General features: G+C 39.8%; 3 protein-coding genes and 1 long non-coding RNA gene across 4 annotated transcripts; 2 read left to right on the top strand and 2 right to left on the bottom strand.

Annotated features, from left to right (window-relative positions):
- Positions 1–1,355: 1,355 nt before the first annotated feature.
- On the bottom strand, positions 1,356–7,575 carry LOC127765109 (uncharacterized). The gene is made up of 4 exons (XR_008016077.1): positions 7,055–7,575; positions 6,139–6,288; positions 2,387–2,469; positions 1,356–2,148 (listed from the first exon to the last, which is right to left on the bottom strand). It is a non-coding gene; the product is annotated as an uncharacterized LOC127765109 (long non-coding RNA).
- LOC127765100 (uncharacterized) lies at positions 2,502–6,013 on the top strand. The gene is made up of 5 exons (XM_052289931.1): positions 2,502–2,905; positions 3,008–3,077; positions 3,159–3,236; positions 3,340–3,549; positions 3,885–6,013. The coding sequence occupies exons 2-5, from the start codon at positions 3,035–3,037 to the stop codon at positions 5,759–5,761; spliced, it is 2,208 nt and encodes a 735-aa protein (XP_052145891.1). The 5' UTR covers positions 2,502–2,905; positions 3,008–3,034; the 3' UTR covers positions 5,762–6,013.
- Positions 7,576–8,352: 777 nt separating the features above from the next.
- LOC127773783 (alpha-mannosidase I MNS4) lies at positions 8,353–18,008 on the top strand. The gene is made up of 17 exons (XM_052299963.1): positions 8,353–8,558; positions 9,230–9,349; positions 9,445–9,537; positions 10,260–10,346; positions 10,891–10,981; positions 12,123–12,178; positions 12,614–12,686; positions 13,134–13,243; positions 13,669–13,719; positions 14,214–14,302; positions 14,578–14,659; positions 14,739–14,852; positions 15,074–15,153; positions 15,813–15,948; positions 16,274–16,344; positions 16,427–16,661; positions 17,074–18,008. Exons 1-17 carry the CDS (start codon positions 8,382–8,384, stop codon positions 17,461–17,463), a joined length of 2,055 nt encoding a protein of 684 aa, XP_052155923.1. The 5' UTR covers positions 8,353–8,381; the 3' UTR covers positions 17,464–18,008.
- On the bottom strand, positions 17,857–18,630 carry LOC127773773 (photosystem II reaction center W protein, chloroplastic). The gene is made up of 2 exons (XM_052299951.1): positions 18,469–18,630; positions 17,857–18,359 (listed from the first exon to the last, which is right to left on the bottom strand). Exons 1-2 carry the CDS (start codon positions 18,533–18,535, stop codon positions 18,052–18,054), a joined length of 375 nt encoding a protein of 124 aa, XP_052155911.1. The 5' UTR covers positions 18,536–18,630; the 3' UTR covers positions 17,857–18,051.
- Positions 18,631–23,991: the final 5,361 nt, after the last annotated feature.

The following is a 23,991-nucleotide window of genomic DNA, read 5'->3' on the forward strand; positions in this document are numbered from 1 at the left end:
CAACATGAAGATTGAAGAGGGTGTTTGGTGGAGCTCTAAATCTCAATTTCTCGTATAGAGAAGATGAAGCTGAAAAAAACATCAATAAGTACTTCAAGAAAAAAAAATAAAGAGTGAGCAATTGGCCTAGAGTGAAACGGAACCAAACATCAAATTATTCTAAGAAATAAGAAGTAGAGCAGGAAGGGGCCGATCCAGAACAAAATAATAATGGGGGCTAAATAAACTAGGAGAGCCTTCAGCCCCCATATCTTATGGATATATGCAAATAATTATGGGCCTTCAGCCTATGGTCCCAGTGGCAGTAGTGTGGTCTCAACATAAAAACAACTTTACATTCGAAATACCCGTAACCCTGCTCTACTCTCACTCTCTTCGTGTTATTTTTTAAGCTAAACTCTAGTCAAACACTCTCCTAGATAGATTCAAATCCATGGTATGGAGAGGATACTCCAAAATTGCAAGTCTAGAGTAGCAAATTATGGATTTCAAACCCTGCCAAATACCCCCTTAATGTCCTCTGTTTTGCATGACAAAAGATTTTGATAAAGTTGCTTACGCTTTTGGAATAATTAACTATTTGCCACTCTTACAAGTGGTAATTAAGGATTTGTGTGATATCTTAGCCCAATTAGGATGAGGCTTGTGTGGCTCGTGAGAGCTGTGTGCGCATGTTTTGTATCACGTTGCTAGTTTAGCAAGAAGGGAACCAACTTATAAAGCCTCTTCCCTCCAATCATGCCACTTCCGGGTTAACCCTTTTAAATGAAGCGAGGATGAAACTGTGAGTGAGGTGGTATGTGTAAGTGGGTCCGCCCGTCGGATGGGCTAGCTACGTGCTTCTGGAGGAAGGGCTATTACAAATGGTATCAGAGGACTCTTGTGGTTGCGCATATGGGTCAGTGTGAGGGCATATGGCGCATGACGCATGTGTGCTCTATGTGAGGCACATGGCATGGCATACGACGCCGGCACTGGACGTACAGATGTGCGCTAAGAGGGGGTGTGTTCTTGGACATTTGCTATATGCCTGTGTGGCTATGTGGGTGAGTTAGACCGACGGAGACGTCGGTTTCTTTAGGGGGGGAGGGGGGGTATGTGACATCCTGGCTCAGGATGATGCTTAGTTTAGCAAGGAGGGAATCAACTTATAAAATCTCTTCCCTTCAACCATGCCACTTCCGGGTTAACCCTTTTACACGAAGTGAAGATGAAACTATAAGAGGGGTGGTATGTGTAAGTGGGCCCACCCGTTGAATAGGCTGGCTACGTGGTTCTGGAGGGAGGGTTGTTACAGTTCGCCACTAGGCCCATATATTATAGACACCGAGTGGCAAATTCTTAATTGTCACATCTTAAAAGTTAAAAGTGGCAAAAGATTAAATGCCCCATCCATCGGCATTGCCAATTTTATGGTGCGGTTAATTTGCACAGTAAAACAAACAGGACCATAGTATAATGGCGGTGCCAATTTATTCCGCAAATATTGGTCGATTAGCAGACCATATATAGCCCTGCTGTTGGGACTGACTGCAAAACAGGTGTCCCAGAGCTGCAACTAACTCAAAGCAGTAGATGAGATGACCACCTCACCAGCTAATCAATTCATAAGAAAATTTTAAAATCCTAGTCATACCATACCAAGCTATTTTTACTTGGAGCTGGATGAGCAAAGGTTACAGCAAAGAGCACTAAGGTCAGAATTTACAACCAGTCAACAACTGCATGCAAGAATTAGAGCTGTTCATAGCAATCATACACAGATTTTCTAAGGAAAAAAGTGTTAGGTGGAGAACCACTTCCACCCTGTGCTAAGGGAGCAGCACAAGAAGGCCCCTGTGGAAGTCAGGGTGGCAGCAGAAAGAGGAGGACGTGTAGGCCATGATTACACCAAAAACTTAACAGCACCAAAGCTTCATGTCCCCCTCCAACTCAACTGGATCCAATCTTTTAGAACCAAAGAAACCTTGAGATGGTGCTTTAGAAAGAAGACCCTGAGACAGGGAGCATGACTCAGGACGAATCAGATGGGTCTGTTGGCATACTTAAACCATGGAACTTGCGCCGAAAGCTTGATTGGTTGAAAGAAATGCAGCTCTGGGTCATCACATCTTTTTTGAGTGAAAACAGGAGGCCCCTGATGTGGCACTGTACAAAGTAGACAAATAAGAGAAACGATGTGCAACAAATACTCTACATATCTAGCCATGACAGAAAAGCATTAACACCACTATGATTCCTATGGAAGTTCAGGGAAAAAGTTTAATTGAACTTCATCTTCTAGCAAAGAAAGGACATGAGGGCTGCACGATCACATTTTGAAAGAAGGTATAGGATTTCTATTATCCAATTTGGTGAAATTATTATGAGAACTCATCGACATTACCTACAGAAAGCAAGTGAACTCATGTTTCCGCATAATGGTCCATGTTCATGTCTCTAGCTGATTAAATCCAGTGCTTCCATTTCCTATGAATGTCACAAGAACAGATTGGCGTAACTGTGAGATCATACAATAGATCACTGCAAGCGATTAGATAAATTTTATCCCTGTGTCAGTTAAAAAGCATAAAGCCACCATGCTAAATCATGCACCCAATATGAACAAGCCTTTATGTTTTTGAACAAAAAAAGGTTCAGCTTTCCTACTATAATGCACTAAACTGTACTCTGAACAAATTTAGTCATTGATGAAAGATATAATTCAAAGATTGTTGGGCCATCTAATCAGATCTCTGACTTTAGTTTCCTCAACTTTTCTTATGATAGAGAGGAAATGGTGACCCACAAAACTTGTTTTCCCTAATGTGCTCCCTGCAGTACAAATACTAGGAGGCTCACAGGGGAATTGTGCTGTCCTATTGCACTCTCTTTAGCTAAACTTGAAGTGTCTGCCACCATCATGGTATGTAGTGCTCACTTGTGCTTCCCTTATGTTTTAATAGCCTCTGTTCCAGAATGAGCTTGGTCTGTCTAACGGACTGTTTTGATTGCTCTTACATCTTAGTACTTCAGAGCTTGAGCTGAAAGTGTGATGGGTAATGAGATGGGCAACAACAATGTCACCGGTCAACAAGGTATGCACTATGTTAAATTTTATCTTCTATCTAGACATGACTTGAAATATAGGACTAATTATCTTCTTTTGCTATGATCAGTATCAGAAGAGACAGCTCAGGGTTTCGACAGAACCATTGAGCATTTGGATGGCTCACCTAGCCTAAACAGCACAAATGGTGAGAAGCGTATTAATCTAATAAGACTCATAAAAATATTTTGGAGATGATGAATCACCACTGGGAATCTTTTATCACTAATCTTAATCTGTATTTATTTTAGACAAGGGAAAGGATGGCACCAAGGATCTAGACAAGTCAAAGCTCTTAAAGGACCCTGTCATAACAAATGGTGGAAATGAGCAGATGGTCTCAATTAAAGGGGATTCATTCATTAAGAACAAAGATTTAGATGATAAGAACAGGGGTTCACTTCAGGATCACTCATTAACACAAGATAATGATCAGAGTTGCCATTTACCATCAACTCAAGGTTAGTTCAGTCGTCAGAATCGGTTTTTTAGCTAGCTTGTTTTATTATTTTTGTGTCATCCTATACTCAATTAGCATAGCTGTTTATAAGCATGATTTATTTTGAGAACATCAGAAATACTGTTTGTAGTATGAGATAGAAAGAAGGGCATGTAGTTGCTTTCAGTAAGAGTGTGGTATATATGGGAACATAGTTGCTACCCCTTACCAAAACAATGTCGCATTTTACAATCTATTTTACTAAAATAGATTAGTAGAGACATGTAAGCTGTGCTCTGTATTTTTGGCTGTTTTTTTATAGCATTATTGTAACAAAATAAAAAAAATATGGCACAGATGATGAACCATTGAGCAACAAGGAAATTGAAACAGTCACAAATTTGCCAGAAACAACTGCCTCTGTCAGCATCACAATTGAAGATACGACAAGCAACAAGGACAGTTCAACATTAGTTGAAAAAATCAAACTTGTACACAAGACAACTGAGAGATCTGAAGAAATTAACATAGGTAATTCCCAATCATTGTTAAAGGAAAATATGGAAGGGCCACTAGAAGATGAGGAATCAGGGATGCGTGATGATCTAATTGGAGAAGATAAAGCTGAAAAACTAGATCAAGGACAGACTGCGGTGTCAATAATAGAGAATCTATTGATGCCAATGCAAGGAGGATCTACATCATCAACAGAAACAATTACCACTGATTATCTTGATGCTGATGATTCTGATATAAAGGAGGTTGTCATAGAAAATGAGCCTACAGGTAAAGGAAATTCATTGTATGTTCGACCCGCAGATGATACCAACCTGAAGACATTTAAGAATGACAGAGCCCGTATACCAGATGAGAAGGAAGATATTAGTGAAATAAGCCAAAGAGCAACAGTAGAAACTGGGATTGGAAGCTGCGAAGTAATAGATGAAGGCAAGAAGACCCATGGATTGGAAGACCAGAACAAAGATACATGTGGTGCTCTTGATATAGGTGAAGTTGTTTCAAAGTTCCGGTCATCTCTAACAGATACAAGTGCAACAGATGCCATAGAACTGGAGAAACATGAACTAAATAAGAGGGGGGATGATGTAGCAGGAGAGATATCTGATTCTCTAACTAGAACAGAGGAGCATAATGCTATTGAAAGAACACACACAGAGCAAGAACGAGGTGCCAAAGATGCTGCAGTGAAGGATCCAGCAGATAATTCTGATGAAGAGAAGAAGTCTGACTGCACCCATGATATAGTCAGTCTTGTTGAAGTCAACGGAAAAAAATTTACAGGCTTAGATTCATTTCTGTCCTATCAGCTTTCTACTGTGAATGAAGAAAAGGTGCAGACAGAAGTAAGAGAAGGATTATTTAGACCATCATCTCCTCTTCAATTGATAGAAGATTTTCACAAGAGAGATCTAAAAGTTGATAGTCCGCATAATAATGAAGAGACCATCATCTCCACATATGAAGTAGAGACTACAGATATACACGATACTCTGGCTGTCTCACAATTCGACAAGCCTCAACAGATGCTGCTTGAAGAACCTGAGGTTGTGAAATTTGAGAATGGCAGCATTCTTAGTTGCATGCAGTTAGTGGAAAAAAGTTCAAAGACAGACACATTCTTTCCTCATGGCTCAAAACAGGAGAAAGATAGCGCATCCACTACAGCAATAGGTTTAACTTCTGAATCCAATCTGGAGAAAGTCATGGTGAAGGTAGACTTTCCTGCTGAATCCAACCAAAAGAAAATCATTGCGGATACTGATAAGGCTAGTCAGGAAGGATATCTGCTACAGATACCAGCTTCAAGGAGAGATGCCAGTGAAGAGACTCCCTTGCTTAAGATGGTGGAAAATACGAGTTCTTTCAGCTTCTCTAATGAACAGCATAGCAAAGTAGTTGAGTGCATCCCCATGACTAGCATCTCCATGATGCAAGTTAAAGATGATGCTGACGAAGAATATGAAAAGAGTCCACTGCTGAGCCCCAGGGAACAGGAAGGAGAGAACTTCATGGTACCTAACCATTCTGTAAGAAACAAGAAACCACTTCAAAGCTTAACGACAGGGGAAAGTGTTTGTATGCAGTCTCCATTGAAGGAACAGGAAGTTCCAAACAACAGTACCATGGTTAGTTCCCCTAGAAGCACAAGAAAGCAGAAGCCAAGATCTTCCATTTTTGCCAGTTGCATGTGTTGTGCCACAGCTAAAAACTGAGATATGCCTCAATATGTTTTCCTGTTATTGTCAGTTATTTATCTCATTGATTATTTTGTCATAAATATTCAATGTTTGAGTGGTTTACTGAAGAGTGATTTGCAGTTGTTGGGAATTTTTCAGAGATTCCACAACTAGTATCTGCTTGGAAGTTTGTACAATTATATTTGACACAAAGTGTATCCAATATCAATTAGAAGAATGAATGCCTTGTATTCTGTATCAGCTTTCATGAGACCAGTGCTCCAAAGGGTTGTCAAGTTACATACATAGAATTTTTATAGTGCAATAATTTTGACACTTCATGTTTCCTCAATAGTTGTTCTATAACCATAGCAAGGATGCATATTAACAGATGAGGAGACAATGATATTTACCCTCGCCTAGGAGCACCCCTAGCCCCTCTTGGGGACTTTGAGTCATATTTGGTGTTTCTAAGCTAGTTTGCTTCAGATACATTCTTTCTCTCCTATTGTTCCTTCTGCATTTTCCCTGGCTTGGTAAAACTCCTTTTGTTATTCTTCAATCTACAAAGAAAAGCAGAGCTCCTGTTATTTTCTCAAAATATAAAACTTTTACAATAAATTGATTCTTCAGCAATAAGTAAAAGAAGTACTCCACCTAAGATAACAGAGGTATTCATTTGATCATATTTCATAGAAAATCTGGAAGGTATAAAATAAATTAGCAAGAGTATATGTAAGTATTGTTTTGTCACCACCTATAAATATTTTAACACCTTGTAGGTCACACCAAAAAAACATTCTCTATACAACTGGAAATGGCTGGAATTTCTTTCCCCCCGTCATTGCAAAAGATGAAGTTAAATATCAATGCATCAAATGATCCAATTATTAGGCAAAAACAGCCATGTATATGTAACATCATGAACTGATAAAACATAAGGCAGATGCGCACAGATCAAGCAAGAATACTGCACACAATTTCAGCTGGAACACTAGTTGCTCTGCTCCTGGAACTACTGGTCTCTTGCAAGAAGTTAAACTGAACCACAATATTGGTGCAGCCGCCAGATACGAAATCACAATGTCAATAATTATAATTTCTTGGAAATTAAGGCATTATTAAACTGAATCATCAACTGAGCCACTTGACAGTATTTTTCAATATTGCGACATTAAGCATCTCGAATCTTCATTGGAGTTACTGAAGTTCCTGTGCTCATAGAGAATTTCAACTCAGATCCAAATTGAAGAATTTCAGGTGCTCAACGCCAAGAAAACAACAAAGTGAATACCAAAAAAATAAAACCAACAGCCCAAATCCACACACCTTGCCTACTCCAGATCGTGGTCGTACGAGGCAATTAGCCGTTCTAGCCGCAAAAATTCCCGATGAATTGAAGATTTCATTGCTGCCTAGGCCGCAGGAGCTTGTTGCCGTCATTAATTCACTCGTCGTGCTGGTGCGGATAGAGACCAGGGATGACGACGGTTGCAATTCCGGCAACGACGGCGGTGGTGCCACCTATGCACATAATCCCTAGGAAGAGAGCGGAGGCTGTGCGGATTGAGGCCGGATTGGCGGCGGCAGCGCGCAGCAGGAGCAAGGCCGGCCCGGCGGTGGCGGATCGAGGCCGCCCCCGAGGTGCCGGTAGCGAAGCAGAGAGAGATACGTGGCGCGGGGGAGGGAGACAGTCGCAGAGGCGCAGCTGCTCCATGGCAATGCAGATCAGAGCGAGGCCGCTGCGGTGGTGACGACGGCGGCCGCGGTGAGCGGAGCAAGGTCGTGGCAGCGGCGGTGGTGCCGCGGCGGCCGGAGCGCCGAGCGGAGACGACGGCGAGGCAGAGCAGGCCGAGACCGGCTTATTCCTGGTCATTTGGGCCGGAAACGGGAGTAAATTTTAATGTGGGCAAAATAAGTCTAATATGCAGCCCTCATATCTTGTTCATTGTTGAATCACATTCTTACCGCAAAACCGGGTATAATGCCTCCCCGTCTTAAAAAATGATGCAAATTAACTCCTTTCAGTGGTGTGGGAAGCAGTCATATTTAAAAACAGGTGCAAATCGACTCCTTTGATAGTTTGAGAAGCAGCCATCTTTAAAAAGGGGTGCAAATCGACTCTTCTATGATTTGGGAAGCGGACTGGTGGTATTAGAGTATGGGGGAGCCGGTGAGGCATTATACCCAGGTTCACGGTTGAGCAATGCAATTCAATATGGGAGAGCCAGTGAGGCATTATACCCAGGTTCACGGTTGAGCAATGCAATTCAATATGGGGAAGCCGGTGAGGCATTATACCTAGGTTCACGATTGAGCAATGCAATTCAATACTTCCTCCGTTTCACAATGTTGAATATGGAAAATGCTAGAATGACTTACATTGTGAAACGGAGGAAGTAGGAGCAAGAGATGGTGAAGGCAAAATAGACTTACTGCTTTCAAAGTGCTACGCCCTACAAAAACAATGTTTCAAGCCCAGTCCGTACAAAAAGGTCATGGGCCTACCTTATTCCGGTATTAGGCCGTCGGCCCATTCTCCACGAATCGCGTCTGCATCTTGGAAGTCCAAAAATTACCCAATATCCGCAGTACGATTCTACCGAAGGCGTACAGCGTTGCGTGCTGCGTGCTCTGTATCATTATTACCATCCCGATGCCCACCTCGGGCCCGGACGCGATGCAGCCGGCGCTGCGACGGCGGCGGCGGCGCCAAGGCTTCCTCCTCCCCTTCGCCTGCCTCTCCGCCGCCCTCATCGCCGCTGCCCTGCTCCCCGGCGCCGCTTTCGCCGATGGCGTCACGCCCTCCGAGGCCCGCCGGCTCCGCGACGAGGTAGTGCCCGCGCTCCTCCTCAGATCCGCCCGCTCCTAGCTCCAGTTTGTTGTAAGCTAGCTTCGTGATCCTGAGCTGCGGCGGAGGCGTTGTCTAGTTCGGATGTTGCGTGTTGGTGCTAATTTGCTGGTGCATAACTCTTCACGAACCGATTTGGGCTGGTTTTGCAATCGGGCGGCGGCGGACTCGGCGATTCGACCGGTTTAGTTAGTATGCTTAGTTAATTATCACATTTCCGGTTTTGATCATACTCAATTATTCATCGTTACACGGTTACTCCAGGAACGATTAGCTATATACGCCAGGCATTCCGACTGTTAGTAGTTCCCACTGGTGACTTTGCTGAAAGCTTTTGACTAAAGTTCAGTGCTAGGTTGATTTTGAATGTGTGTCACAACGAGATATGCTGTATTATAGGATTTTTTTAGCACAAAACTTACCACACTTGAATTTTTGGATTTTGTACAACCGAGCCAAATTGACTGGTATAGTAGTTATATTAGGTTGCTGTAACAGAGGTAATGCTTGTGGTTCAAAGTTTTTTTTTCCTCTAATTGATGGTGAGATGCCAAACCTCATTAAGAGATATCTTCCACTTCAACAAGACGCCATCTTGTTTACAATTAACATGTGCAGAATCTAGTATTCATATGGAAATGTCTTTTATGTAGGTCAAAGATATGTTCTATCATGCATTTGATGGGTACATGCAACATGCTTTTCCACTTGATGAATTGCGGCCTTTAAGTTGCCAAGGAGAAGATTCACTTGGTGGCTATGCACTTACTCTTGTAAGCAATTAAGAAACTGCTTCCTCATGCACATTTCCTATCAGTTTTTGCCTTCATGTATTATCATGATTTGTGAATGCTTATTCATTAAACAGATAGACTCTTTGGATACCTTGGCTTTACTAGGGGATAAGGAGAGATTTGATGCTGCCGTGGAGTGGGTTGGTAAGAATGTCCGCTTTGATATTGTAAGTAAACAATTTACAATTTTTTTCACTAATTGCATAGATTAATTAATACACACCATGGTGACACCATAACTAATTAACCATTCAACCATTATTGACATATGATAAATATACATTACTTTTTTGCTTGTATTTCAGTCTGTCCTATAGATTGAAGCACTTTATAATTTAGGATTAGCGTATTACGTGAATATTGAAGCAGATAATATGCCATGTTGGGTGGTTTCAACTGACGTGCCATATTCATTGATTCAGAATGAAGAAACATTATGCTTGACAGTTTAGAGAGATTCTTATTTGTACCATAGTCCAATAGATCAGTCTTGAAGATTGGTTATGTTGCAAGGCTTTCAATATTGCCTTTCTCAGATTAATTTATTATATGGTGCTTCTTACAGTATGACTCACAATCTATTATGGTTGGTGATAGGGATCTCAATGCATTAAGGAATAAATGTTAGTCCTGTTGCTTTTTTTTGGTCTAATAACTTTTCACTGTATGTTTTTTTAACATTCCTTTCGAAATACCAGTTTTGCATTTGAAATGAACATAATCTTCTAGCACCAAGTATGTTATATGTGTTCTGTAGATACATCTATATATTTGATCTTTCTATTTCTTCTTAGCCTACTTATTTTACTTGTGCGAAGATTGACGTGTTCGCTTACAACTTACATTCATAATTCTGTTTCTTAATCATGTTTCCTCGCTGTATATGCAGAATAAAACTGTCTCTGTTTTTGAAACCAACATACGCATTCTTGGGGGTCTGCTATCAGCTCACCTGATTGCCAGTGATTATGCAACTGTATGTTTGTCTGGTCCTTTTTTTTGCCAGTGTTTACCACTTCTCTTGTTGATTTTCCTGATGATCTTTGCTAAATTTCTGTTAATCTTAAACACAAACTTTTTAAGTAGAACTTGAAAAATTGTATGCAAACCAAATATACTAAAGTGGGACATGAAAATCTGATTGGAGCAAAGGAATACCTGTGCTGTAACACGAAACCACTTCTGAAAGACCATATTGATAACGTGCAAGCTTATTGACACCATGACTGTTGTGATGTTAATGGAGGTGTGGCATGGTAGAAAGGTGCCTTTCTGCCTGTTCAACATATTGACCATAATAGGTTCTTTTCAGAATACGGCTGGTTAGAATAATTCTTTAATATGGCACATACGATTAGTTATATCTTAAATATGATCATGCTGATGTATTCAGTTATAACCTACATTCATAAGAAAGTGCACAATAAGAAGATGTCTCAATCTTCCTAACCTTCTATGTTACTTTCTCAAGATTTACTCAATGAAGTGTTCCGATATTTATTTTAGCTTCTTGTTGACAGGGAATGAGAATTCAATCTTATGATGATCAGTTGCTTCATTTAGCGGCTGACTTAGCTCAAAGATTGCTACCTGCATTTGACACTCCAACAGGTTTACTACGTTGTCTATTAGTTACTTTGTGGACTCACACATGTTTCTTTGAAACAATGGAATATCTTAATATGTTATGTATCATATCAGAAATTTGATCCCCCAATCACCACCGTTCTCAACCCCCAGCCCACCAAAACACACATCGAACCAAACCCTTCTTTTTCAGCCAAAGCTGTTTGTGTAACAAACTTTTCCATGGTTTGGGATTATAACTGGACTACTGAACATAATGACAAAAATATCATGTTCCATCGCAGTAAATACACCCTCACATACAAGCTAAAACAGATATCCATTAATCATATCTTACTATATAGTTGCAACCCACTAAATCCTAAAGCTCAACATACAAAGATGCCACATCATTCTCAACTAACAATTATTACATCTTAAACATCATGCAAGCATGCTATATTATCTATAATTCTATATTTATTAAATTTTAGAGCTTTAAAATGCAAGAATGTTAAATCATCCCATATAATTCACATAATATTTAAATATATCTCTCCATTTTTTATAATATCTACTATATACATATGTAGTTCATCCTCACTTAGTTAATGCTATTTCGCTCTTCTCTCATTAAGCCATATCACATCAATTGTTTTTAGCCCTTAGATGATTAATCTATGGTCCAAATTATCTTTATCTTTTTTTTTCTCTTTAAGTCATATCACCTCAATTATTTTTAGCCATTAGATGATTAATCTATGGTCCAAATTAACTCCGTCCTTTTCTTCTCTCATAAAGTCACATCACCTTATCATCATTCTATATACTATTTAAATTACTATAAACCATATCAACTTATGTAAGCTTATGTCGTCTAGCTATCTTACACATTATCTCTACTTATTTGATGTAAACATTATTTCTACTTATTGCTATCATATTAAACTCCTGCAGCAACACGCGGGGTTTTACCTAGTATATGCACATATGCATGTACACTAGAGCGCATGCACGTTGCACGCTTAATAAAATATGCCGACATTTGAGCATTTCTTTTCGATGGAAAGTATCCCATGAGTTATTCAAATGGCAAAGGAGTAATAGAAGAGTTTTTTCATCCTTTTAGCATCATGATATGTTCTTTCCTTCCTGTTCTGCTTAACATGTGCAGTTCTCGTTGCAGGTATTCCATTTGGATCAGTAAATTTAGTGTATGGAGTCGATGAAAATGAAAGCAAGGCAAGCTTATTTTGTCCTACGTTTTGTTGTTTATAGAACTTGCAATCAGGAACAGGCCCAGAGTTTGGACTCATGTTAATTATGGTCGATATGGAGATTAGCATAATTCCAAATTCCAAGTGTTTACGCTGTTGCTTAAGTAACTTTGGAATGATTTAACTTGAAATATTCTACTGCTTTTGTAACCACATAAATAATATACGAGAGGCACACGCGTGCACACACACACACACACACATTTATCAGACTTCTCAATTTTCTTCTGTTCATTTAGAACTTAAATACCAAGTACTATCCCATCAACCATGTCTAATTTCCCATGTTTATGCTTGGTTCATCAGTACAAGCGTTGAAAGTAGAAAATTGTACCTGGCTATTAGATGGACATAAACATTCCTGAGATTAATTACTGACACAGCATTTTAGTAATAACAGATAACTTCAACAGCTGGTGGTGGCACTTTGACACTGGAATTTGGTGTCCTGAGTCGTTTGACTAATGATAGCGGTTAGTATTGACAATATATTATATTGTTGAAGATCTCTATATCATGTATTCTACATTATTACACAACTACAATAGCTACCATGTGCTAGAAAGGTGCCCCTACTTTTTTTGGTAGTTTATGTTTTAAAATCTCATATATTTTTTATGGAATTGAAATATTATAGTTGAATAGTCTGAAAGTATCCTTACTGGTACTTAACAAGTCCTTTAAGGTGCTGAGTCGTGATGTCAACATCTGTGTCCATTCGTTGTGTGTTAGATGTTCAGAACAAATTTATGCATATCTTTGACCATGAACTTCCCTAGTCCCCATAGAGATCATGTTTATTATTATTGTTCTATTGTCTCATGCTTCATTAGTTTTGGTTGTTTATCCTCTGAACACTAATTTAGTTCTTATCGCCAGTCTGTTATTCTTTGTTAAACTCACTGATTGTCACGATGCAGTTTATGAACGAGTTACAAAAAACTCTGTGCGTGGAATATGGGCACGCAGGTCGAAACTTGACCTTGTTGGTGCCCATATAAATGTATTTACTGGTGAATGGACACAGAAGGTATTAACTTTCATTATCTCAGTGATAGTTTTGAAACTAGATGTTATATCACTTGCGTTGTGTTGCTGATATGCAAACGTCTTGTTGTAGAATGAACTACCTCGTGTCATATGTGTAGGCATGCAACATACTGTTAGGGATATTTTTTTCTTCTCGGCAGAGCGACCTAATAGTTTTGTTTATTAATTGATATATGACTGATAGGTTCAGTTGACTGGATACATAGTCATTTTGCCATGTACCAAAGAAGCTCCCTTTTGCTTCTTGAGTGACTATGCTTACAATTTACTAATATAATTGTCACTATATGGTTGGTACATAAACAAGCAAAATGTGCTTTCAAATTTTATGCGATGTTTAGTTTATGAGATTATTGATCAATTATCATCATGAAGTATTTTCAGTGGAATTATCCCTAATTGCAGGATGCAGGAATTGGCACAAGCATTGACTCATTCTATGAGTATCTTCTAAAGGTAAGGAATCCACTGTATTATAGCATTGCATATTTCAGACCTTGTATATTTCAGAACTGTTACATACATGTACTATAATAAACAGGTTTTTTTTGTCTATATACCCATATCTTTTAAAGGTCATGAAAAAAATGAACTGTTTAGCTGTCTCCTCACCTTCGTTTCACCAATCCAGTATCATCATCGACCAAATAAGAGAGTTCATCTCCCTACCCCCTCTCAATATAGTGCATGCGCTATAGCAGTGTTGTATTCCATTGCATAATGTGTATAACTAGCTAGTCAGGGATTGTATTGAAAGCTATTAGCTATTGTTAGTTGTTTACTGTTAATATAATAAAATGAGCATCCACAATTGACTTTTCAAATTATGCTTCTATTTTCCTATAGCATGCACAAAACTTGGGTCATCAACTACCTGGTTATCTCATCATTTCCCTTTTTTTGTGTGTTTTAAATGTATTTTAACAGTTTTGTGTGTCAACACTCAACAGGCGTATTTATTATTTGGAGATGAAGAATATTTGTATATATTTCAGGAGGCTTACAAGGCTGCCATGCATTATCTCCATCATGATCCCTGGTAAAAATATCCTGTTAATGCAGTGTTGAATGAATTACAGGTGACCTGTGATTGTTTGAGGATATTTAGCTAGTACTCAGTGAATAAACTAATGGATTAAATCTGTCTGTATTTATGCCTTCGATATGAAACCTTAAGAGGCATAAGTACATATTTTCAATCATGTTTTTAGCTGTGGGTGATGATTGCATAGTTTAATTGTACATGTTACACTAGAGGTTCTTCAGCTGCTTTCTTGTCAAGTTTCAAATAAAAACCTACAATTTTAATTCCAGGTATGTGGAGGTAAATATGAATTCTGGTGCTACTGTTTGGCCACTATTCAACAGTCTCCAGGCATTCTGGCCAGGACTTCAGGTTTGGATTACTCGTATATCAGAGATAAAAAAAATGATGCACACATTCTAGATGATTTCTTATTCTGCTTAGATTTAAGGTGTTAGCTGGAGATGTTGATCCTGCCATTCGAACTCATGCTGCCTTCTTCAGTGTATGGAAAAAATATGGCTTCACCCCAGAAGGGTTTAATCTTGCTACATCCACTGTTCAGGTAGTTAACTTTTTACTAAAAAAACTTTGGGTAGGATCATTATAAGCAGTGAGCCTCATATGGAATCATTCTTTTTCAAGAGATTTGAAACAGAACGATGAACCGTTGAGCTTTTGGTTGAAGAGTTGATTATAAAGTTTGGGGCACCAAAATGTTGAAGCACAAAGTACGTGCCACTTATTTATACTATCATTAACCCCACCATTTGGTATATTTCACAGAATGGACAAAGGAGCTACCCGCTGCGGCCTGAATTGATTGAAAGCACATATTGGCTGTTCAAGGCTACTAGAGATTATAGGTGTGTCTTTATCTACAAGGTGAAAATAGAAGTTATTCTTTTTTAATAATGCTCTTAGGTTTTTAAATGCAATTTCCCCAATGGTGAAAAGAAACGAGATTTGAGCGAGGTTCAATATGTGGCCATGCAGGGGACGTTTGGATCTCGAGCAATGCTGAATTTAGCCTAGCCCGGCAAGGTTTAGTGTTTGGTAGAAGATAAAAAAAAACCTAGCTTTTGATGGCAATCAAGCCCATAACTACCTGAAAAAACTTGCCTGATGAGGAGAGCCGAATCGGCTCCCCCCCCCCCCCCCTCCCTGCCCGACGAACGCAGTGCGCGTAGTAGATCTCGTGTAACTACCCATTTGACTCAGTAAAAGCTAGCTAACCAAATGAGAGGTCTTGCTTATATCGGTTATAGCCCAAAGGAGCTAGATAAATCTAGCCTGGCTAGGTAAAGTAAGCGAAGGATCCAAACGCACCCGTATTATTTCCTTATGGCATGCTGATATGGACAAAAGTATCAATGGTTTGACCGGATTATTAGTTACAAACACAAACAGTAACTTAAAGTTGTCATGAATAAATGTATATGCTTTTTAACTGACTCTACTAAGCTTTTGTGCCCTCTTTAATACTTTTGTGTCCTGGATTTAATGTTTTAGCTTTAATATGCAGGTACCTTGATGTTGGAAGGGATATATTAGCAAGCCTTCAATATGGTGCTAAATGTCCATGTGGTTACTGCCATATTTCAGATGTAGAAACCCACCAGCAGGATGACCACATGGAGAGTTTTTTCCTTGCAGAAACAGTGAGTTTATTTTCTAATATAATGTGGTTACATCCATGATTTCTCTCATGAACCAGCTTTACAGATATAGCCAGAAACTTAGGAGTAACTTTGTAACATGCGACATTAACTAGCATTCCTTGGCATAATTACTAGTATACTAGCATTAAATATTTACGCACTTATTTTGGAAGGTATTTAGCATCAGCAAACACAAGGGAACTGAAACTTGCAAATATATTTAGATCTTTGCCTAAATAACCAGCAATGCAACAATTTACTGCATATTTTCGTTGAGCTATTCTCTATTGTTGGTTAAATCTAATTAATTATTAGCGCATTCCAGGTCAAATATCTCTGGCTTCTTTTTGATTTAGCTGCAGGCCCTGATAATATTGTTGAAAATGGGCCATATAAGTAAGTACGACGCCGTAGATTCAATAAGTTCAATTGTTTACTCAGACGCATCCTTCCTGCTTACTGTAAATTAACTTTGCAGATACATATTTAGTACAGAAGGTCATCTGTTGCCTGCTACTCCTCAGATAGCCTTGTTAGATGAGCATTGCTTGTATGCTGGAGCATTCTGCAATGGTACTGCAGGCCATGGATATGGTACCGGTGATAGTTCTAATAAGCATCAAAATGCAAACTCTGTTCCGTTCGATGATAGTCGAACACCTTCCAATCAATCTTTATCCAATATTTTGTCTACGACAAGAGGGTACATCAAGGTATTGTCTGTTGCATATCTGATTTGCGGTTTTTTTTTACACTGCATTTATAGGCATTATTGAAAGAAAAATGGAATCATATGGATTGCATTGTCCAAGTGATGCATCAGATGAAACATATAGGTTGGAGATGTTAACATCAAATTGTCAACAAACCTTTCGTTGCTGCACAGAATTGATAAGATTTGCAATGCAACATGAACTATAAGTAGTTGGAGTACCGCGCTAGCTAGCTGATATACTTGGAAGGCCTAATTTTTCGGGCATTATTTGAAATGCTTGGCTTGCTAAGAGGATCTTCTATGAATGTTACCACATTGATCATCGTGTAATACATAGGCAAAAGTTAGATGATGTATCCATTTTTAGTAGCTTAGTCTTTTTTTCTAACCACAATGTTTTTTTGGGTTAGGGAGTTTGTCCAGGATTAACTCATGCCCAGAAACTTGGCATATCATACTCTGCCGAGGAGGATAACTCAATACAGCAGAATTCTGGAAGTAGTGAGAATCTTGATGAATCATACGTGATCAAATCCAGTGTCCAAGCTCAATCAAGTTCTGTTATATTGATATCGCATCCAGTCGCAAGCCAAACTGAGGAGCCTACGTCGGGCAGAAGTCAGTACAATGCAAACATTGTGGCAACTGCTGAGTCTGTAGGGACTGATACTGCCAGCGCCTCATCCCACCCCGAGGATCTTGTTAAGGAAACTGAGAGCGTCTCTGAACAGAAAGAAATCAATGACAAAGAGATCGCTTCTCAGGGTAGTCAACCGACCGAAGGAAGATACCTGACCTAATGTAGGAACGAAAACTTTCACTTAAACTGGATACCATCATTTCAGGGCTTACCATATTACAAGTCTGCACGTCAGGTTACAAAACAACAAGTGTTGATACAAGGCCCATAGATCAGTACCTCCTGACCACAGTTGAATTATAGTGAAAATGAAAAATCTCGCAATGGGACTACCCTTGAGTGGATCTGTGGTCTCGATACACAATATTTGGATTTACCACAAGGCATCAGCTGTGTTCTTTCTGACAAATTTAGAACGAGCATTCCTTGATTCATTCTGTTTGTAACTTTGTACTGGTCCGATAGATTCTTCTGATCAAATAGCGGCTGTATAGTATTGTACACTAGAGCAATCAACAAACTGAATGTCCAAATGACTCATACATGGGCCAGATTCCATCCAAAACTGAGTTCTGCAAATTTATCTTGTTAAGTTGCCAGATGCGTGCACAATCCCCCATGGAGAAAGTACTTTATCTGATGCTAAAACATCTCTCAGAATAGGAACAGTTTAGATACAACACAGCCATGTACGTTCTCCTCAAATTACACCGTTCACAACCACCATGTTTACATGTATAGAGGCTCTCTAGAGCGAGAGGCCGCCGGACTCCTCGTCCTCCTCGAGGTCGGAGGTGTAGATGGTGTAGAGCGACCAGATGAGGCCGAACACCCCGAGCAGGATCCACCCCAGCAGGTTGTTGCTCAGCCCGAGGCTGAGCCCGGTGCCCTCCGTCGACATCCTCTCGTCGACGAGCGCCATCGCGGGCGCCGCCGTCGCCGCCATCGCCAGCAGCGACGCGCCGGCTCCCTTGACGGCCGCCGCCGGTGTCGCCGCCTCCTTGGAGTAGTTGCACCTCACCCTCTCGCTCCTCCTTGCCCTCATCTGCGGCAGCCCTGCACACATACAGAACACGCTCATCACCATGCTCAGACACAACGACGTACGACGACGACCAGTGCAAAATGGATCATGCATGGCATGGAATTACTGAAGTTGCCATACCAAGTGGCCCGGCGAGGACGGCGCGGGCAACGACGGAGGTCGCCGCGGCGGCGCTGACGGTGGCCATGGCGGTTGCCTTGCCTCGATCTCTCGCTGGCTGCTTTGCCGCTGCTGGGGAGTGGTGTGTAACGCGCGTGTGTGTGGCTCGCGTCGGTGGCGTTTCCCTTTTAAGGCGATATATGTCAAAATTATCCGCGAGATCGATCTGGCGTGGCCACGAATCGCCTGGCGCCACCGGGATTGGGTGAGGCGCGGGAGTGGCTATCCTTGCGAGCATGGCCTATCCGGTCGTGGCCAACCCGCAGTCGCCACATGGACATGCTGATGCCACGCCGGAAACGAATGAGTGGACGTCTGCGCAGCGGATTCAGTTGGGCCAAGTAGTGTAGCGGGCTAAACCAGAATTTTTTTTCTCTAGCGCAGATATACTACGAATTAAGGCCAATTATTCACTCTTGCTCTTTCTTTTCTCTGCCGTCCAGTTGTTTGCATGAGCTAAATGTCCGTGCTTTAAAGTATAAGTTACTCCATATGCTACTCTCTCCATATCAAAATATAACAACTTTTAGCTCTTAGAATTCGTCTCAAAATATAACTACTTCTCCACCAACATTTTCTTCATAACCAATCACAACCCTCCACCATTCACTTTTACCACCTACTTCTACTACTCATTCAACCACAACACTCCACCACTAACTTCTACCTACTTTTTTAATAATCATGTCCAACTCTAAAACTTCTTATATTCTGAGACGGAGGGAGTAATATTGTTTAAAATAAATTTATGAGAAAATCAAAGAAATGTCATTAACAAACGTCTAATTCCAAGAAATGTCGTCGACAAGTACAAGTTCTATAAAATGCCATCGTACAGACGATTTTGTCCTAGAAATATCATTGTCGCTAGAGTTACATCCATCCCGCACCGCCAAATACACTATCCATCCTATAGCACTTAACTGGGAATTGCTAACGGAACTCTAACAGCGATGACATTTTTGGGACAAAGTCGCTTGTACGATGGCATCTCATAGAACTCACACTTGTCGATGACATTTCTTGTAATTGAATGCTTGTCAATGGCATTTCATAGATTTTTCTCTAAATTTATTGTGATGTTTTTTAGAACAAATTGTCCCTATATATGTATTGGATAATAAACTTGTATTTTAAACATGAAATAAGATATAACCAACATATAGAATATAAATATTTTTAATATTAATTGAAGTACATGAAGTAGTACTTGGTAAAGAGTCGGTGAGGGTGTGCCAGATACAATACCACCATATTATTTTTCTAGCAGAGTATAATTAATAGGAGTAGCATCTATGTAACGTGTAGTTGTGCACTGCTCTTTTTTTTTCGAACGTGTAGTTGTGCACTGTGATTCCACCGGTTCGAATCTTATCATTTGCTAGTATGTATTGTAGTATATGAGATAGTATATGAGAACTACCTTTTTTTTTTTGGAAACAGAACTGTTAACAATAAAAATTAGTAAAATACGAAAGGGTAAATATAGATCCAAAGCGGATTTGGAAGAGCTAAAATGGTTTCAAAACGGTGCAGTGCATCGACTGGGAACCGTATCGGCCGATACAGAATCAAGCGTCGATACATACTGGTTTTGAGTTCATGTCAAGCTCGGGTTAAGAATTCAAAATTATTGCCATACAAGGATGGAGTCCAAAATACAGCAATTGTATCTATTAATTGAGGTAAGAGTTGGTTTTCCTTTTTATATTTTAGAAATCTATGTTAGAGTCCACAATGGGCTAGTGTGTTTATTTCTGTAAAGTTTGAGTCGTGTCCGATATGGACAAGTTTTATACTACGGGTATAAATATATGCCCAAGATATTGTAAGAAAAACAACAACAGTTCAATAATAATCTCGGCGCACCGCCACACTTTTTTAATTTTCAACTTTCTCGACAAGTTCTTGCTTCGAGTTAGGGCATCGGTTTCGATCTTCTAGCAAGAGGTATGGCTTGTTAAGTTTTAGATGTTCTAATCTATCCTATAAAACTGCTGACTATCATATATCATGGCTAATCTAACTCGATGGTTCAACTTACCTATATCAGCCGAGCCCTTTTATAGGGTTTTGCTGGCATCGGCTAAATTGTTTTTGTCGGTTTAGATTAGCTGAGGTATCACCACCATGAAAATCAGTCAAAATCTTAGTTGTTTAGACTTTATGCTTCTCTTTTATACTTAGTGTTGCATCAGTTAAATTTGATCTACTAAGTCGTGCTTAGAATCATAAAAACTAACTTGTTTCTTGATTGCCAATAGATGTATAATCGAAGTTTCAGCCGATCTTACATGATATGACTGTTTTGCTATGTTTAATTACTTTAATCATGCTTTTCATATCGTATCTGCTCTTTATATGAGTATATCACTTTATTTAAATATAACAAGCTTGCTCTGGATATATTTACCTAGATTGATGTACTTTTGTAAGGATTTATTGGAGTAATAGCTAATACGGTATCTTTTTAACCTAAGTATTGTGTGCAGCTATGATATAAACACATGTAATCTCCAATCTATTAAATCCAATTTATGAGCAATCCATACTTCTCGATTAGGTTCGATCTAGACCGTTTGCTCACAATTCAGAGAAATATCATATTAGGGATTATTTGTTTGATTGCATCTACAGCCGATGGAGCATGTTTAGGGTTTGTTTTTTTCTTGATTATCTCATACCTAATAGCCGATTTGGTCAGATCGCATCAGCTAGGTCTGTACGATACATCATCGGCCTATCGATCGATCGGCTATCGTGTTCTAACTTCATTTTATTATTTATCCTTGTTGGTTGCAGAATCAAACCAACTATCACGTATGCCCTGAACCCGAAAGCGAGATTTGGATCTGCACTGGAGCTAAGCAAAACTCCCAGACCGCCGTGTTTTCAAAATACTCATACACATATACATATACATACAGACCTCTTGTTGCATATACATACACATACACACACCTTTTACCTTTAGATGAACACACGCACACACACGAACGTCGCCTAGTGCTGAAATATAAAAGGTAGGTGTAAATGCAAGTAGGGGGATCAGAATTAGACTATGATCACTACTGGAGAAACCATCTTTGTCGGATCGGCCAAAATCCACAATGGTCTCGGTTCTTTAAAAACAGGGACTAAAAATTATCTTTAGCCTCGGCTGAAAAGCCCATAACTATTTTATGATCTTTAGTCCCGGTTGGTAACGATCATTTTTACTCTCGGTTGCAAAAGTGTCTGCCCCCTACTTTTTATTCCCGGTTGGAAACACCAACCGGGACAAAAAATTAGCGCATAGTATATAATCCGTCGGACTTATCCTCTACCAATCACACCTCTTCCCTTATCCTCCTCCTCTCTTTCCTTATCCCCTCCCTTTCCTCCCTCTTTTCCTCTGCCTTATCCTCTCAAGCGAGCGAGCAGGCGGGCGCGCGAGGGAGCTAGCGAGGCGCGGCGGCTGAGGGAGGCGCGGCGGGCGGCAGCCTGCACGGCGCCGGCCGGCCGGCGCGGAGGGCCGTGCGGCAGGCGGCGGTCGGCGGCCTACGCCTCTGCTGGATCTGAGATTTTTTTTTTAGAATTTGTGATTCATTGCATGGATTTGATTTGTGATTCATCTATGATGTATTTGATTTGTGTGCAGTGAATATGTGATGTATTTGTGATAATTTTTAATCCCGGTTATTTTACCCGGGAGTAAAGAACGTGGTGCCGGTTATATAACCAGAACTAAAAGGGGTTACCAACCGAGAGTAAAGCATCTTTCTCCAGCAGTGGACCTAATTAAGCCAGCCCATTATAACTTAGAGTTGTGAGCATCATCAGTTTCATGGTGGAAAATTGAACCTCAGGCCTCGAGCGTACGTTTCTAGAACAATTTCAAGCTGGCAGATTGCATCAACATCAAGCAGAAGCAGATCGACCATCCACACGTGGGAAAGGGGAGTGCACATGGAACACGTGACGGTTTCAAATGTCCATTTAGATGGCCACTGTATTTAATATCTCCATGGTACTAAAATATAAGGTACTTTTTTTTAAGTGGAAAGACTTCCTAATAAATTAATGGACTCAGCTAAATCTGGTTACCAGACTATCAATGTCTTCCAGCATGCCATCCCAAGAGAGATTGGTTTATTGAGAGCACTTACATCCTAATTAACGCGTTGTCAGAGTGTGTGGCACATAATTGCATGAACGGAGACGATACACGATTGAGAAATGAGAAAAGCTACTCATAATCTTCGGAGTTCATATATGACACCACCCATTAGCAAGAGATTAAAAAACAAGTCTAATGTAAAATACTTTGGATGGACGGGACACGTACATACTACTATTCCTCCAAAATCCTTATCTCAAACCCACAGCAGCATAAACTCCGCTCGTTTTTGACCAATCGCTACCGCCTACCATTATCTAACCTGATTAACCATGCCAATTAATATCGAGTTATCTAATCAATTCCTATACTACTACCTAGCGCTCGACGACAAGGTCTCACTGCCGCGCACGCGTCTACTCAAGCTCAACACACCAACCACTTGGCGATAATACTAGTATAATAGTTCCACGTGACGCGACTTACATCAGCAAAAGCACACGTGACACGTTACACGTACTGAGAAAATTAACCGAGTCAGTTTTCTTCCCGTGGACTCTAAAGCCGCGGTTTAATTAAGTGTAAAACGATTCTAAGCTTGGGACATCCTCTCAAATAAATTAATATGTGATATAACACTTTGAAATCATATAGGTTTAAATTTAAATTCAATAAGTTATAACAAAGAAAACAAATTTAGTTTTAACTAACTAAAGTTTAATTTATTGTTTTTTCTGCAACTTGTAGAGATCAAGTTTTAACTTGAGAAAGTAGTGTCATGATTTAAACAATTATATAAAAATTACATAAAATTTGATAAGGTAGACTACGATAATATAAGACAATGTACAAACATGCAAGTCTAAATTCGATCGACATGAAAAAACAAAAATAACAAATTTTATCTGCGCTGCACGGGTACTATTCACTGTCTGATTTTTATTATTTTTGTTTCTCCAGATGTAGATCAAATTTAGTCTTGTATGTTTGTGTATAGACTTATATCATTCCAATCGTTGTTACTAATAATTTTTTAATATTTTATTTAATTATTTAAATCACATGCAAATGATGGATGTCATGGTATTTAGGTGTAGAAAATCCTTATCCGTTTTAACTTACACATTTGTAGAGTAACGTACATAGAAATAAGCTATCTCATTAGCCTCTTTAAAGTTTTTCTACAACTGACTATATTTATATATTTAAACGACATAAAAAGAACACGACCAAAAAGAGTTTAAATTTTAAAATGATTTTTATAAGTGGTTAACCCACCCGGCCATCCTCTGCGGTGGGGCCCAGGGCGTGCCTTCAACGTGGCCGCGTCGCTTACCGGTCAAACTAGCCGTGCGCGCGTAACGACCGGTCGTCGTGCTGCGCGG

This window comes from Oryza glaberrima, chromosome 1 (assembly GCF_000147395.1).
Source record: "Oryza glaberrima chromosome 1, OglaRS2, whole genome shotgun sequence".
Classification (NCBI taxonomy): Eukaryota; Viridiplantae; Streptophyta; class Magnoliopsida; order Poales; family Poaceae; genus Oryza; species Oryza glaberrima.